The sequence below is a fragment of the Leuresthes tenuis genome, unplaced genomic scaffold, assembly GCF_036924035.1.
Source record: "Leuresthes tenuis unplaced genomic scaffold, fLeuTen1.0.hap1 SCAF_15, whole genome shotgun sequence".
NCBI lineage: Eukaryota > Metazoa > Chordata > Actinopteri > Atheriniformes > Atherinopsidae > Leuresthes > Leuresthes tenuis.
This window is the reverse complement of record NW_027325369.1, coordinates 22,112,163-22,128,609: the sequence shown is the minus strand read 5'-3', so window position 1 is coordinate 22,128,609 and position 16,447 is coordinate 22,112,163. Positions and strand designations below refer to the sequence as shown.

Here is a 16,447-nt window from a genome sequence, read left to right as displayed (position 1 = left end):
CAACATATGCGTCACTTCAAAATAGAGGTGGAGATAGGCATAGCGGCTTTTTTTATTTGTCTACCTTATCATTGTTCTATCAGACACTATCCCAGAATTCATAGGCTTTGGAAAAAAAACATTATTTAACAGGAGTGTTCGACTAATTCATCATCCCTCTATTTATCTGGGTGACCAAGGTTTCCGGGATTACGACGTCTCGCGTTATCTTTCGTGATTCCTTCGAGACTCTGGACAGACTTGTCCAGACATGTCCAAATTCACAACAGTTGTTTGGCCCAAAGTTATTTTATTTGGCGACTCTATTACACAGGTTTGTATGTACATTAAGATCGTTATTTACAGACAGTATTGTCCGTGTTGTGTGATACACTCTCGGTAAACTGTAGCTGGAGGACTGCCAGCCTAAATGTGGAAGTAGTGACACTTGCTGTTGCATCTTTCAGTTTTCTTTTCAAGCCAATGGATGGGGAGCTGAATTAGCCAACAGACTTGCAAGGTGAGCAATTCCCACTTGTTTGAGCTTAATTTTTACAATTTAACCAAGGTTAAACATAAATATGATACGGGCTATGCTACGTGAATTCAACTTTTTTTTTTTAATTTCCCCTGTCTGATACCCAATTTATATTTTCAGTTAGAATAATTGGGGACACGAGTTAATTTTTTGAGTTGAGGATATGATATGAAATCCAAACTACGATTAGCAGATTATTTTAGTCATTGAAAGAGGTCGTAAGAAAGTTTATTAACACATATACAGATCCAATTTTTGAATCAGTATTACACTACAGTGACCTTTTTTTTTTTTAGGCTCTAAACTTTAGGGGGAAAAAATCTGACCCCTCACTCGATAAATAACTCCCCATGTCTCTAAGGATTCTAAGGGTGGAACTGTGCCTTTGGTCGCTGAATCTGACATTTACTTCCTCTTCAGAAAATGTGACGTTGTAAACAGAGGACTGTCTGGCTACAACTCCAGATGGGCCAAGATTCTTCTTCCTCGCCTCATTAGTGGCCAAAACTCAGCAGACAACAACATAGTAGCAGTTACGGTCTTCTTTGGAGCCAACGACTCTGCACTGGAAGGTACAGCCTTCCAGCTGTCGTCCTGTAATGATCACTTAGTTCCAGTCAGTTTGGGTGCTCTCTTGCAATTTCAGTGTCTAATTTCATTTATGTGGGAACGACACAAATATTAGCGGTCATGCTAAAGGGATTCTTTAAAAGTCTGTATGGACAGTAGTGTAATGTGTCATTACGGTTATAAGGTTAAATGCTGTTAGGACACAGGACAACATTCTCATCTATCTTTGTGGTATGTGTTTGGGAGGGGGGCTTTGAACGTGCCGATGTTTTTCACGTTTTAACTGCAGGATAATGTAGCTTGCGACTAATAAAAGCATTTGTTTACCCTTCTGTCTTTTTGTAGATGAGAACCCACAGCAGCACATCCCTCTGCAGGAGTATTCTGAGAACCTGAAGGAGATCAGCAGGCTTCTGACCTCAGCTGGCGTGTCAGCAGACAAAGTTATCTTCATTACTCCTCCTCCTATTCACGAGCCAGCCTGGGAGAAGGAGTGCGCTCTCAAAGGTAACACTGAGCCACCTTTCTCTTCTGTTTTAACATTTCGCCTGCAAAGTGCCTCCCTGTGTCTCCTCCAGGATGTCCTCTCAATCGTCATAACTCCATGGCGGGGCAGTATGCCCTGGCCTGTGTCCAGGCGGCTGGCCAGTGTGGTTCAGAAGTCCTCGATCTGTGGACACTCATGCAGAAAGATGGAAAAGTGGGTGGAGTCTATCATTATATCATTACTAGTCTGTCCTGCAAGTCCTTCACATTAAATCACTGTACTCCGTGTATATAAAAGTGTCTCATTCCAAAAGGTTTTGCACATTGTTCGTCAGATTTTCGCAGTCAATTGGTCAGAAAACTGAACTTAAGTCACCCTTGTCATTTATATGCTAAACGTTTGCAGGTTCTTGATTTTTACTTGAATATTAGAACCCTGAAGCAGGTTGATCGGGTCTTGAATTTTAATCCGAGCCTTCCTGGTTGATCCTCGTCTCTATAGGACTACACAGTGTACCTGTCAGATGGGCTGCATCTCTCTGAGAAGGGAAACCAGTTTGTGGTCCAGCACCTGTGGGGAATCCTGGAGAGCCGCGTGTCTGAGCTGCCCTTCATCCTGCCTTACTGGGGAGACGTCGACGCCAAGAGCCCCGAAAGCAGCCTCCTCTGTAACCAATGAAGCAGAGGATGTTTGCTGTGAAAACTATTCCTTTACATATGGTTAGCCCTGGAGCTTTGATTTATATGAATGCAAGACCATGTGTTTAAAATGCTCAATAAAGACTTTTTTTTATTATTTTTGACATGTGTAGTTATACAAGTAAAGAACTTGGTATACAAACAACATGAACATACACATTATCTGACATGACACGGCCGTTTTCACATCCAGCTTGTCGTATGTGTATAAAAATTAGCACAATCTAGTTATTTTCTTGACCTACAATAAAATACGTGTTTTGCAATGTTAACGCGACGCAGCAGCTAACAGTGGCGAGACGGCATCAACTACGCAGAAGAGCTTCAGAGCTCGGATCGGCACAAATGCAGAAAACCAAACAGAAAAACGGCACCCAGGGATTCGCAGATCAAATGAAAGACGCCGTGAAACGTTCACCTGCTCGGAATGGTCAACCTACTTCTGTACAAGGCACCATGTTTGTTTTCGTGGCAAGGAATCGACATCAGAGAGGCCGATTTTCAAACCACAACATTACTGGAAGCCGAGTACGATGATATGACATTGACACACAACGCCGCATCATATACACAGAGATGTAGCACATCATATAATCTAAATTCTCCAGTGAAGTTAAAAATACCTTTAAGTGCATGTAACACAAATTCAAGACAAAACATCATCTTTTAAGTCCTGTGTCCATCTGCTTAATGAACAGAAAATACACTGAAATGTTTCCTCTACTGGCTAACGTCCAGTTATGACATAAATAAACAAAGGGATGAGAAGTGGTCGACAATCATAGCTTACTGCGTAGTACAAGAAAAAAAAAAAACAGATGAGAGCCTCAGATTCAGTCTGCTCCGTTCTCATCTCATTTTGTGTCTGAAAAGTATTTGCATATTCAGAAGCTTTTTGTTAGAAAAATATTCATTTTCACTTTCACAGATGTCAGGCTTTAAATCAACTCAAAAAGGCACAAAAAACTGTTGAAGGGATTCAGACTCGTCATAGTGGTTAAATTCAACGTACAGGTGACTCTTAAAAAAAGATGCAGGAAGATGTCTGCTATTACGTTACACAGCGGTCGGCTGTGGCGTGAAAACTGAAAGGCGAACGCTGCTGCGTGTGTTCGCTTGTTCCCTTAAATGATCAAGAGGAGTGGACTTTTTTTTTTTGTTTTGTTTTTTACATAAAATGGGCTGCTTGCTTCCTCTCAGCACTCCGTCTCTTTTGTGTCAATGCAGTCCTGCCTCTTGAGTTGCCACCGCTCTCTGGCTTGCGGGTTCTGGTCTGTCAGATCCTCGTAGGAGGATTTCGTAGCCGACGAGCAGGCTCCGGCGGTTGTGAAATCGTCCGACTGGCCCTCCTCTGCCAGGGGAGAGTCGCTGCTGGTGTCCTCCTGGATGGTTGCCATCTGCGGCCCCCCTCCGCTGTCCGGGGTGGCGCCGTAGCTCGGGCCGGGGTCCTGGGTACTGCTGGAGCTGGCTGCGGGATGGGCGCGGACCTGGCTCAGCTGCTGAGGCTGTGGGAACTGAGACAAGAGCGCGGTCCTGCCAGCGGAGGAGGAGGGAGGCTGAGGAGGCTTGACGATGCGCACGGACGCTGACTCGAGGTTGTTCAACATGTCTTGACTCTGTAGAACAAAAGCAACACGTGAGAAGAGGGACATCAAAGAAATCTGTCTTTGACAGGGGATCCATTCCCTTTTACTTCATTCTGTTAATTTCAAACTATCCTATTTCTCCTTAACATCTTAGTTTAACATTACAGCATCAAAAGATTATAATTCTTTTAGAAATTTCAATAGCTATCTGCTATCTCTATCCTAATTAACAGCCCCCAATATCTCAATTAATGGTGGGAATGAGTAAAAGAAACCTTTCTACCTGTAGACATTTTGATTTGTCAAACAGAGGTGTTACAACTCAACATGGCTGCAGTCCGTTTAGGGGTACCAGAGCCTCGGGTTACAGGACCTAATGGCACATCTACATTAAAGTAAGCCATCACTCTTTGACCCCCTGTGCTTATGGAGCACTGGCAAGTCAAAATGTCAACAGAAAGGGCTAAATAGGAATGTACCCTCAGTCTCCACATGGTCCCAGTTAAATCTAAAATGGAAGTACAGACAGCCAAAAAGAAAAAGAGTAAAAATAAATACAATCACCTACAAAACAGTCAACCCATGGTTTGTTGTGGCAGATGCAAACTGAAAATGTTGACTCACACTTTCACATCAGATTTCACGACAGACAACAACAACCTGTTTGGTCCTCTCGCTCTTTGAGTACTCCTAAAATGTTAACTTAGTGGAGGTAAAATCTGATCAGATGACCTTATGCATCTGTGCAGAGGAACACACAGACGTTCAGTCGCATTTATGGGTTTCTCTGTCAGATGAATGCGACTTTGAGGGCTGGAAAACGTGCAGCTCGATCATCGATTGCATCAGAGAGAGAGAGTGAGTGAGCGACTGCAGGAGTATCCCAAACACGGGCCACTGACCATGCATCGTGGACTCAATGGCAAAACAATGCAACACCATGCCATTACACACACTCACCTATGGGGGGAGCTCTACTACAAACCTCCACCATCTGCTGCAGTTCCAAGGCAAAGAGTGACGAACAGGTCATTTAGGAACGCAGCAGCGTTGTGCAGCTGTTACTGACGGTTTATCCACTTTGGGATTATAAAGAACTTTTTTTGTCCTGTTCTTATCCAAGACTGTGAGCCAATTTAGCACCAGATATATCAAGAATTAAATAAGCAATCAAATAAGACAAAATTAATACAACAAATTATCAAAGTTTTAGGTCCAAGGTGTTAAAAACAGCTGAGCTCATCTAGATTTGATTTGATTCATAGAGGCAAGCAACACAAGGCAACCCTCACAGGCGTTACGAGATGTCAAATTATTTCATTCATATATTAGTGCTAAAGTATGTCACTTTGAACTAGTCAAACTAGTGAAAATGGCCCTGGAAAAAATAATGTTAAAACGGGTGTGACAGTGTGGTGCCTTTCTGTTGACCTCATTTAATCATACGCCTTCTTCATTAAGCAAGACCTTCTCTAAGTTTATATGTTGTAAGGCAACAGGCAAACATTTAAACCACTCCCCTTTTCTTCCTTATTAAAGACGTCAGTGTTCCATAAAGCTATGCTGGACTGGATTAGTTTGGTTAGTGTGGCAGCAAGGCAAGTGCACACGATCATATATGAGAATAAAAAGCATGATGAACTTACACTTGGAGGGTAGTAAATTGACTTTGTGTCCTCTTCATATTGCTGGTCAAGTCGTTTGTCCTACAGAGGAAAAAAAGACAACAATAAGAAGTGGAGGTGATTACTCACGATGTAAAAGGGAGGGAAGACGATGAAGATCAGGTTCTTACCACACAGTGAACCAGGATACTGAGAGGAATCCAAAAAATGAGGGAAAACACCACGACTGAGCCCACAATGTTATCAGCCAAGAACTTCCCTGATGAAGACACGAGGACAAAGAGAGCAACACACAAAAGAAAAAACTTAATCAAATATTCCTCTGCCTGCTTTAGTTACTTTTGCTTTTAAATGGTAAAGCAGCCTGCTTGTAGTCAACTTACCAAACGTGTTAATGTCCAGCTTGTCAATGAAATCCCACAACCTCTCAATCACATCCTGTACCTGCTTCATGCACTTTCCCTGTTTCAACAAGAGAAAGTCGTCGCTGCATTTAGCCTCGGATTTTTCCAGCATGCTTTTGCAGATATTCGATCAGCTAGAATCTAGTCGGTGAGACTGAGAGATTAAGATTTGGTGACTCACGCTTCCATCGCAGAAGCCGACGGTGCAGGGTTTGCCTTTGCGAAGGTAAATAAAACTGCCATTTTCCAGGATGAAGGGAGAGCAGATGCCACCCGGTCCCCTGCAGCACACTTTGCAGGAGTTGTCCGTTTCTGGGAGTAAAAGTTAAAAAAAAAAACATTACACACAAAACACAACAAAGATACAGAACAATAAACAATACAGAACAACTTCTTCCTTCTGGAAATCAGTGAAAATTCTTTTAAGCTCTGTGTATTTGACTTTCAAAGGTAAACAACGCACCGACATAAAAAGTGAATCGCTGCCAAAAACGATCCACCTGATCAAAAACATTTTAAAAACACCTGTAATAATCAAATGCTCGTTACCATTGCAAGCACAGGACTGCAGCTTCTGTACGGCCTCACAGAAGGGGTTGCACTCGCCATTGTAACACCGTCCGTTGTCAACACACACGGTGTTGTTATCAGCATTTTCAGGAGGAGGACACTGACTGCTGTTGCCTGTGAAGTCAGGAAAAAAAGGTTGAGATATCAATTATTTACACAGGTTGTTTAGCTGATCAACTAATGACATGACCAGCCAAACAACACAGCAGCCTGAAATAAACGCTGCAGTTCCAGATTTAGACCAGCAGGAGGAGATCACCTGTGCAGGAAGACATTCCTTTACAGGTGGCACTAATGGGCTCCTGGCATCTTTTTCCTGCCTGCTCGAACATGCAATTCCTGCAGCAAGGGCTGTTTCTGTCACTGTGGAGACATCAGTTAATGCACTGCTTGAGTCATTCCTGAGACTTGTGTGTATGATTCATCGGTCTTTTGCATAACTTACCTGCACTGTACACCACTTTTGAACTTGCAGTCTGCAGTGCAGCAAGGGTCATCGTTGAGATGGAGGAGCCCAGGATCACAGTCCTCCCCGTCCTCCACCCTGGAGTTCCCACATACTTTACTGTTCCTCTCCTTGAAGCACACCGGAGCCTTGAGACGTAAAGTCTTTCCGACTGAGATCTTGCTGCAGTTGGAGAAGCGCTTAAGGAGGGAAGGAGAAACAGATGAGGGCAGATAAATGTTACCTAAAACTGAAGGACAAATATGAAAGGCAAAGAATGACAAAGCATTGCCATGAAACTAAAACACTGAAGAAAAAAAAAAACATTATCTCATTTATGCAGAAAAGTAAATCAATATCCAATGAATAATTGCACAGACAACAAAACCATAAACCCCCGTCAGTCATGAGATATGCAGCATCAACTGTTTGATCGGTCTGTTAAAGCCATGGGGAGCAGCATCATTCATGTCTCTAAAAGTTGCATAATTGAGTCTATTCAGGCTTATAGCTCTTTAACGACTTAACTGCTCTGTAATGGTACATTTCTGGGTGTCATTAAAGAATTAACTGAGAGTAACAGTTCTGCCATTACGTGTCATTTTGCCATAAAGAAAAGCCCACTGCATTATATTAAGAAGATGAAAATATTGCTATGTAATCACAGAAAACCGAAGCTGCAACTCAAATGATTTTTTCCCCCAAATATTTGGCTTAAACACTAAAATATTTTGTGCTTATTGTTACACAGAAAACAATGGGATAGAAGAGTGCAATGTCTTTACTTTGTGAGACAATCTGTCAGATTCCTCTGAATCCTCAATCTGAACCCTTTTGAAAGTGATTTGTAAAAGTTATTGAGATGGACCTGGTTAAGTTCCAGTTGCAGAGTGTCACAGAAAAGCAACAGCGTGTTCATTTAGACATGACACTGAGGTGTGAAGTGGCTTTCAGGTTAATGGAAAGCAGCGTGTGTGTGGAAGTGACTACAGTGGAAAAAAATGTGCTCGCCAAAGAGTTTACAGCCAACCTAACAGTCTCACGGCCTTCGAGTGCATTTATTGACGCATTTTGACAATCTCTGTAAAGTTTTCATGCTTCTTTATCTTCAAAAAGGGTCAAACATAAAAATCATAACCACTTAAACACTGAAACTGCAGCCAACACAAATGCCTATGTGCTATTGAAGCCTATTATTCTCTCTGGATTCATTTCTGTGAGTCATTACATTTCACAAGAACAACTGTGACTTAATTATCAAGGTTCCTGTAACATTTAGAAATGCCTTTCCTATCACATTTTATATCATTAACTGGCATAAACGAATGCTTCTTGTCATTCTTGCTCTATTATCAGAGCTGGAATAATGTTGTGTGAGAATGATTCTAATTGGATAAGCACCTTGTTGTTAACATGGTCTCCGCTGACAGCAATGGGGTACATGACAAATTTCCCCCCGTTGTCATCACTGGGAGCGCAGTGAGGGATGTTATCAGGATCATGTTCCGCTCCAAAGTTATGACCCAGTTCGTGAGTCGTCACCAAATCTGCTTCCTGTTGAGATACAAACCCACCACATCTAATTATGACGGGCATTACTGCCGGATGCTTCGGCTAATGAAGGACAAATTTCACTAACAATACATTCTATCGAGTGGGGGTGCTGATCCGGCGTGATCGGGAGCCTGGCAGCTGCATACAACAATACTTGTGTTTGCATCACCGTTACTCCCACACAAAAGGTGTTCCTGCTCCACTCAGAACAAAAACTTGACAGGATGACATGTTGTATAAAATCAAGGCTGAAACCAGGTGCCCATAGTGATCAAATCTATCAAAGAATCGGATTAAAAACCAGTTTTAAAAAAAGAAAGAAAGAACTGGCCTTTGTGAGGATGGTTTTGCCATAGTTCTTGGTGCTGGTCAGGCCTGTGTTGAGGTAACTGGGCTTCTTGGAAGAGCGAGACGGGTAGTAAGCTAGAACATGAACAAAAAAACTTTTTAAAAGTCGGTACATACAGTAACGTATGTTTAGCTTATCAAAATAAAGTCATTTTACAGGAAAGCGAGGTGTCTTACGCTTTGGACATAAGCCACCCAGGGCTTGAGATTTGGAGGGGGCGACATAGGCCAGACCCAGTGTGCCCTCGTCAAAGTCCTGGTAGGTGAACAGGTGGGCCAGACACACGATGGAGGCATTGTCAGCTACGTCTGAGCTGAATTGCTGAGGAACACGAGGAGAATTACACACAAACGTTAATTAGAGTCTAAATTAGTTTTACTGGCAGCATCTAAACAACTGATGATGGACATTAACACCAGAGCAGCTCACTTTGATATCAAGACAACAAACTGAAAGGATGTGGTAAAGTATTTGGACTAATCTGGCAGAGGATTTAAAAAAAAAAAAAGGTTAGTTGAGGATTCAATTTTTGATCACCTACATACAGTTCATGTCCTTCTCTGAAATTTGCTTTCTTACCTCTAAAAGTCTCTTCACGTCCCAGACCTCCTTGCCCCTCACAGGGCTGTTCTCCATATTATAGTGGACCCAGTCGTTGCCAGCATGGTCTGAGGGAGGCTTTGTAGGCTCCCTATTAATAATAATCTGAGAATGGTGGAGACAGCGCACATAGGTTTTCAGAATTGGCCTGACTTCAGCTTCATGCTAGCAGTTTGATTGCAGGTTTAAAAAGGGGAAATTAATCAGTCACTCATCAACACATTCTGGGCTTTTAACTGTGGTTCAACGTGACAGAGGACAAATTCTTCTTGACATTTATGGTGAAAAAAAAAATTGAGACATAATCCAAAAGCAGCTGCATGAATGCATATCTTTTCAGTGAGACAGCCAAGGACTCCCAGCATTACGAACAATCTCTCTATTCATTCCTAAAGCCTTTGGAACAAATTAAATCACCCCACGAGGCAAGCGCTCAGCTCCTCCTAAAAATGCTATCCTCAAACCCCCTGAAGGACTGTGCTATTCTCAGCCTCATTTCCGGGGATGACGCTGCATAAAATGAAGCCATTATAAAGCCAGAGTACTAGAAAGCACCACAAAAAAAGGCTGTAGAGCCAAAGGACAATTTACAGACAGATGCACACCTGATGGATCTGGACCCCATAGCCTTTATATTCATCATCCCATGTGGTGTTCCGATAAATGTCATCAACTCGATCAATCAGCTCGATCTGCAGTGAGAAAGAAAAGTAAATAAACATACTGATTTGCACTCATAAAAATTTTAGCAGAACTATGGGGAATTTCCTGCTGATACTAGCCTACTGATAATACAACACAGATTTTTTATTTTTTTATTCTAGGTAAATAAAACATCTTAAGTTGTTCGAATGAAAAAGGTTTGAATGTAGAATCGTGACGTCAGACCAGATAGTTTAGAGTGACGCTCTCCTGTCCGCGGCCCATGTTTCTAAAGAAGCGATAGTCTGCAACCAGCAACAAGGGGCAGGTATTCTTCCTGTGGTCGTGACTTTCTCTCTTCTCTCTGTGATGGTATTCTGCAAGAAAGTGACAGGAACAGCAGTAATGAAGCTGCAACACAATGTAGGCGACACCTAAGCTTACATAGAGATCCACTATACAGAAATTCATCAGAACATTCAAGTGTGAATGAGGCCATGCTCCAGTATTTCACTGCAAGCTGTCCTCATTTTCAAATTTAGCACGTCTTCATTTTTTGTTGGGTCCTGCTTTCCATTTGGGCCAGATTTCAACTGCCTGGGTCATGGAGGCTTATGAGCACAATCAATTTGAATTAAATCAATCAAATCAATCAGAAAACTCTGACAGTTGGAGGAAGAAGTGGCAGTAACTCTTAAGAAGAACAATATGACTTTTCTCTGTGCTTAAGAGCATATATTTGGGTTTGGATCTTGCAGATGAGGGAAATGTAAGTACTTGAAAATGAATTTGTTTGCTGGGAGGCCTGAGCTCTCTGGCTTTTCACTGTATGGCCTGTCATACTCTAACAATGTGCTTCAAGGCATACAGAGTACTACAGATTTCAAAAGAGGCAGACCCTGTGGAGGAGAGTGGCCAAGTGGAGTCGAGTGGGTCACTCCATGGCTCTAATATGATCCTTTTGAACAGAGGTACATATTAATGGATGGAAAAAGACGCAGCTGCAGTACACAAAATGCTTTAGTTCTATTTATTTGATAAACAGAAATCCTAGATTAGACCCTGAATACTTAATGGACTAAAAACTCTTCGCAATCAGAGCAGGAAAACAGGAGCACATCATTTTGAGCATTACATCATACAGTGCACTTGGCTCTACATTATTCACAAGAGTGGGAGAGTGCAGCACTGGCCTCATCAACAAGCTGTGGGAGAGCAGTGACGACTCAGACTCATCTCATTGGGCTGCAGAGTCTCCATGAATTTTAATGCCTCCTCCATACGAACCTTCACCTCAACTCATCTCCCAAGTGAGAGCTTTCAGCTATGAACCAAAGGGAGGTGTTGTAGATATCTCCTCTGGCACATTAACACTGCTATATGCTTTACATTTCCAAGATAGCACAAAAGATATATATATATATATATATATATATAAATAATACCTACTTGTCAGCAGTATGTATGAGCGCGCTAAGATGTGTTTTAAAGAAACAGGCTCTAATTAAAGTCACTACTGCAGAATTCACACCCACCTCTTTTGTCTCAAGGCTAAAGCCTTCTCCTTCTTTCTCTCAAACCTAAACATTAATCCTCCTACTCTCTCTTTTTAACTTTCTCTTTACAGTCTACATAAAAAGCACAAAGCTTAGGTTGTAATCTGCACAAATATGTACATATATTTGAGGATTCTGCATCCCCAGCTCACCATTTTCCATTTGTGCCCCATGTCTTTCCCAGCTCCTCCTGACACTCTGAGGCAGAATGTCCTCGGCCTCTGCATGGACGTAACCACACACTTTTGGAGAAACGATGCGGCTCAGATTCCTGACATCCTCGGAGCGATAAACCAGCAACCTGCCATCAATTGGGGAATCTGTAAACCTCCACAGGGGCTGGATGGCCAAAAGAAAAAAGGGAGATCGTATTAGAGTTTTCCATAAAAAAAAAGAGAGGGGGGAGTTTAGGACAAAAACACAACACATCAACAAAAGCAGGTTGTGGCTGTAAAGATAAGTCTGTAACTGAAAACAGGGAAAAGATAGAGCCGAGTGCGGCACAATGCATTTAGAAAATTACGAGCTATAAATAACTGGAAAGTGTAAAGTTGTGATGCGATGTCATGCTTCTTTTTCCATACTTTAGAATACCTGATGCATTTACCCTCAGGTTGAGATAATCTTGGCTATAGTGCATCAACTATGCAACTACTACCTTCTCTTTCAATGTAAATGCCCACAACATTCCCGCTAAACTTCTTGTGGAGATTTTCTACCCAGATCTGTAGTCAAATCTCTGGCACATTAGCAGGTGAGACGATGCATGAACACGCCAGTAAACATTTCAGAGCATTTGTGTTTGCTGTCCGAGTGAGCGTGGGTGGGTGTGTGTGCTGGTGAGTTTGTCCTTGCATGCAGCTTTCTGCTCGCTCCCCACTGTTGTGGATACATACAGATACCTGCAGTACGCTTATCAACACAACAAAGAGCCTCATCTGCAATTCTCAACGTGTTGCAAAGACAACACAGCTTTTCCACAGTGGAATTTATGCATTTCTGCGCCTCCTACGCGCTCTAGACAGCCATTCCCCCGCACACCCTCCTTCGCATTTCCAGCTGGGAGGGGGCATCTCCACCTCCTGCTGTGAAGCGCTTGTGTGAACAACAACTGCAGAAAGAGACCGTATCAAATTGTCCACACATTCTCCTCAACATCTGCAGTGTTCATGAGTGGAAACCACTTTAGAAGAGAAATCCCAATGGATTATATAAAAATCCCACTGAAAAGCTGCTAAGATTTACAGAGTACAGCACCGTATTCAGTAAATGTTTTGATCAAGTGCCTTTGAAAATGTTAAGGGCGTCGATTCTTCCCTAATTGGGTTCAACTGAGAGGTAATGATAAGACACTTACTTCCACATTATACTCTGCTCCATCTGTGAGGATGTGAGCAGAGAATTCATCTCCATCTATGTGTGCCTGCACACGTGAGTTCTCCTCCCCTGTAAACACAAAAGTCATCTATTAAATATGGATTTGGTCTGGATGCTAGAATCTACCAACGACTAACGTTGGGTCAGGTAAAGAATGGTTTAAGGAAAAAAAAAAAAAAAGTCTTTGTCAACTCACCAACAACATGTCCGGTGAAATAGTTCTGAAGCTGAACATCATAGTTCTCCTCCTTCCCGTGTTTGTCGACAAACACAGCTTTGAATTTGTCAGTAAAAAGGTCCGTGTTTGTGGTCAAGTAAAGCTTGAACTCCCTGAAGTCAGAAAAAAGATGACAACATGTCATCGATCTTAACAAAAGCATCAGTAGGTGTTTTAGGTACGAAAGTCACACTGGATTTAACAAAAGGTTTAAGGGACATGTCTTCTTGATTTGACAGAATAAGTTCAATCTAATCAAAGATACCCAAAGTTTACATTTTTCCAGAATATCTTCAAGCACTACTCATACTGCAATATCTATACTGAAATAATTATTGGTCCCTGTAATTATATAGCTTTCTTTGTCATAAAATTTTTCTGTCTTTCTTAAGATTACTCAGAATCAACAGATCGCAAATACAGCATGGTGCATGCAAGAGGTACACCTGAAACAAAAAAATAAAATATATAGAAAATGTCTCGAAGCCAAGCTCGTAGTGACAATCAGGACATTCTGGTAAATGCCAAATGGGTTAGTCTACACTGGTTACCAAATATGTGGGGAAGAAAATTCCACAAAACTATTAAAATGACTTGATTTTCCTGAGGGGATGGTACCGCTCCCAGACAGGTTTCTGATTGCGTAAGGTAGGAAAAGGAGTGGCCCTTGTTACCCATGTCTACCCCGTTTAATTGATAGAGATTGGCAAGATGTTGAAATCAAGGCAATTGTTATAAAAGAGCCTACAACTTGAAAAAATTTGAAACAAAAATGTCAGAGAAAGAAAATGATCAAAACTGAACAGAAAAGCAATGTAACTGATGCCATAACTTTAAAAGTCCTCCGGCACAAAATGAGAAGGCAGAGGAAAGAGCTTGGACAGAGGATTATTCTAGCAGAGGGCAACAACGGCTGCTACCGATCACAAGCAGCATGTGGACTTCTCACGTGATACTGCATGTATTCAACCTTCCTTGGAACAAGACCATAGTTCTCCCAGGCACTTTAGAAAGCCCACAGTGACATCCACACATCACTTTTAATGCCAAGTAAAAACCGTGGGATTTTCAGCCGTGAACTAAAGATGACCCAACATGATAGAATCATTGGGATAGCTTTGATCGTGGCTAAAAATGGTTAGCCAGTTTTACTGTTAGCCACTTTTATTTCTGACATGATCGGAAATGCGTCTATGACCGATGTCTCCAAATATACCAATAATAGCACAGCAAAGAGTGACATGCTGATCAACGCAAAGCTGAAAAACCCACTGTGAAAAGAACGAAACAGACCTGAAAAGAAGCCTAACCAGCTAAATGTAACGTGTGGAATTCAAACAAGGCTACAATTGAGCAGGTATCGTCATCATACCGTCTGCACACATCAAACATGACGCCATAGCCTCGTTCATCAGATGCTTGTCACCGTGTGGCTTACAGTTATAGAACTGCTAAAAATCCCACAGACTGTAGCTGTCGTAAGTCATGAAACACTTTTATGTAGGCAGAATTTAAACGATTCTCTCAGAGTTGGAGAATAGTTCCTCTATTAGGAGGAGAACCTCTCAGAACAGGAAACATGACTGTCTGTGGGGTTTTTTAGATAAGAGAGGCACTGTTTAATGTAATATAGAATCGTCTTTTCTTCATTTTGCTGTATAAGGTTGCAGGTTGGGGAAAGATACAGCATCCCAGGAATGTATATCATGAGAAAGTATGTTTTGGGAGCTTGTAAATTTTTTTTTTTCTTTTCTTTTTTTTTTTTAAATCAACCATTATGCTGTACATACTCAAAAAGTATAACAACAATTTTGTCACCCAAGTGAGCCTCTGAGCTACTTTCTCAAATCAACATGTTGTGTGAGTTGGGCATTTCAATGGAAACCTGCCCTCAGCACGAGGACACGTTATAGCAACCATGCAATGTGCAAAGATGAGCCACAACATTAAAACAGAGACATCCCTGATCACTTTATCACAGTGAAATGCTCTGATTGGAAACTTTGGGTCTGGACATTCATGGGAATTCACGTGGATATAAATTTCAGGAGGTCCCTAGTTCATCAGAGCTTCTCAGGCGGTACGGCAGTGAACTTTCACAGCATAAACTGCTTCATACTTTAGGCTTTATTTTTTTCACCGATGGTGTACTTCCGAAAGAGGGTCGGGCAGCTGGGTGAAGCTGTACCTGTGCAGGGCTCTGAAGCTCACCAGACGCTCCAGGTGCGACTGGGTGTGGATGTCCCTCTTCCTCACGGAGTGCAACTGGAAGTCCGAGAAAGGCAGCACTTCATAATCAAACAGGAGGGAATTGAGAGTGTCTGCAACACACGGACAGTAGTCAGTTACCATTCAATACCCGTCCAAACTGAAGCAGCGTTTGTTCATACGCGCGAGTTCCACACCTACTCGCCCGATACGATAAGATCTTATTTAGCAACTACCCACGATTTAATGCCCGAACACTTAGGACAAATATCACGTCGATTATCAAAGTAGCTCGAATTTAACATTAGTCACAATTGGAAATTATTAGTTTAATTTTCTCTCATTACCGCAAAGGCAGACAGCTGTTAGTCAAGCTAAGGTTAGCTAACGTTCTCTGTCGCCTTAGCTACTTACCAAACTCAGGGGTTTCTTCGTTTTTCTCTCCTGTGGTAAACCTCGACTTAGTTGAACCGTTTACCCAACAAGGAACAAAAAAGACAAATACCAATATGCTCCTCATATTTGAGTGGCTCTGTCAGCTATGCGAGTCTTGTCATTGTCAAAAAATATATATTTCGGTTTGTCTCAGCGACAGCTAGCTGATCTACCCGGAAGTGCCTTGACCATAAAACATCCGCTTTTGACAAACCCGGGACGAACATTTCAGCCCCCACATTAGCACAATGTAGCACAAGTAGCACAATGTTCAAGAAATATTTATACAAGTTTACGGAATAACATATCAATATAATAATATTTTTCCATCCACTGTACTGCATATAATACAAATAAGTTGTTGAGCCTTTAGAGTTAGCAATATTCAAATGGTGTAACTAGTTTGCGTGCAGCTAATCTTTCTAGTTTGCTAGCCTTTATTTAGAGATATATTTTACTGTTATGAGCGGCCCTTTACTTCCATATTTCAGTATGAACTATAGTCACTATATGCATTTAACATTAATAATTTTATTTCTTCCTCTTGCCGTTTTTAAATTTACAGGACAGCATCTCCACTTGGAATGCACAAAAATAATTAGCATGC

The 16,447-nt window shown here is 41.8% G+C and overlaps 2 protein-coding genes across 2 annotated transcripts; one reads left to right on the top strand and one right to left on the bottom strand.

Annotated features, from left to right (window-relative positions):
• The first annotated feature begins 38 nt into the window (after positions 1–38).
• Positions 39–2,371, top strand: iah1 (isoamyl acetate hydrolyzing esterase 1 (putative)). The gene is made up of 6 exons (XM_072365196.1): positions 39–313; positions 447–499; positions 938–1,089; positions 1,433–1,594; positions 1,666–1,787; positions 2,076–2,371. Exons 1-6 carry the CDS (start codon positions 251–253, stop codon positions 2,250–2,252), a joined length of 729 nt encoding a protein of 242 aa, XP_072221297.1. The 5' UTR covers positions 39–250; the 3' UTR covers positions 2,253–2,371.
• adam17a (ADAM metallopeptidase domain 17a) lies at positions 2,335–16,026 on the bottom strand. The gene is made up of 19 exons (XM_072365192.1): positions 15,820–16,026; positions 15,386–15,518; positions 13,177–13,310; positions 12,961–13,049; positions 11,756–11,942; positions 10,294–10,424; positions 10,011–10,097; positions 9,385–9,510; positions 8,982–9,126; positions 8,784–8,879; positions 8,304–8,452; positions 6,903–7,102; positions 6,717–6,820; positions 6,437–6,571; positions 6,069–6,199; positions 5,867–5,945; positions 5,654–5,742; positions 5,505–5,564; positions 2,335–3,888 (listed from the first exon to the last, which is right to left on the bottom strand). The coding sequence occupies exons 1-19, from the start codon at positions 15,923–15,925 to the stop codon at positions 3,469–3,471; spliced, it is 2,601 nt and encodes an 866-aa protein (XP_072221293.1). The 5' UTR covers positions 15,926–16,026; the 3' UTR covers positions 2,335–3,468.
• Between the last annotated feature and the right edge of the window lie 421 nt (positions 16,027–16,447).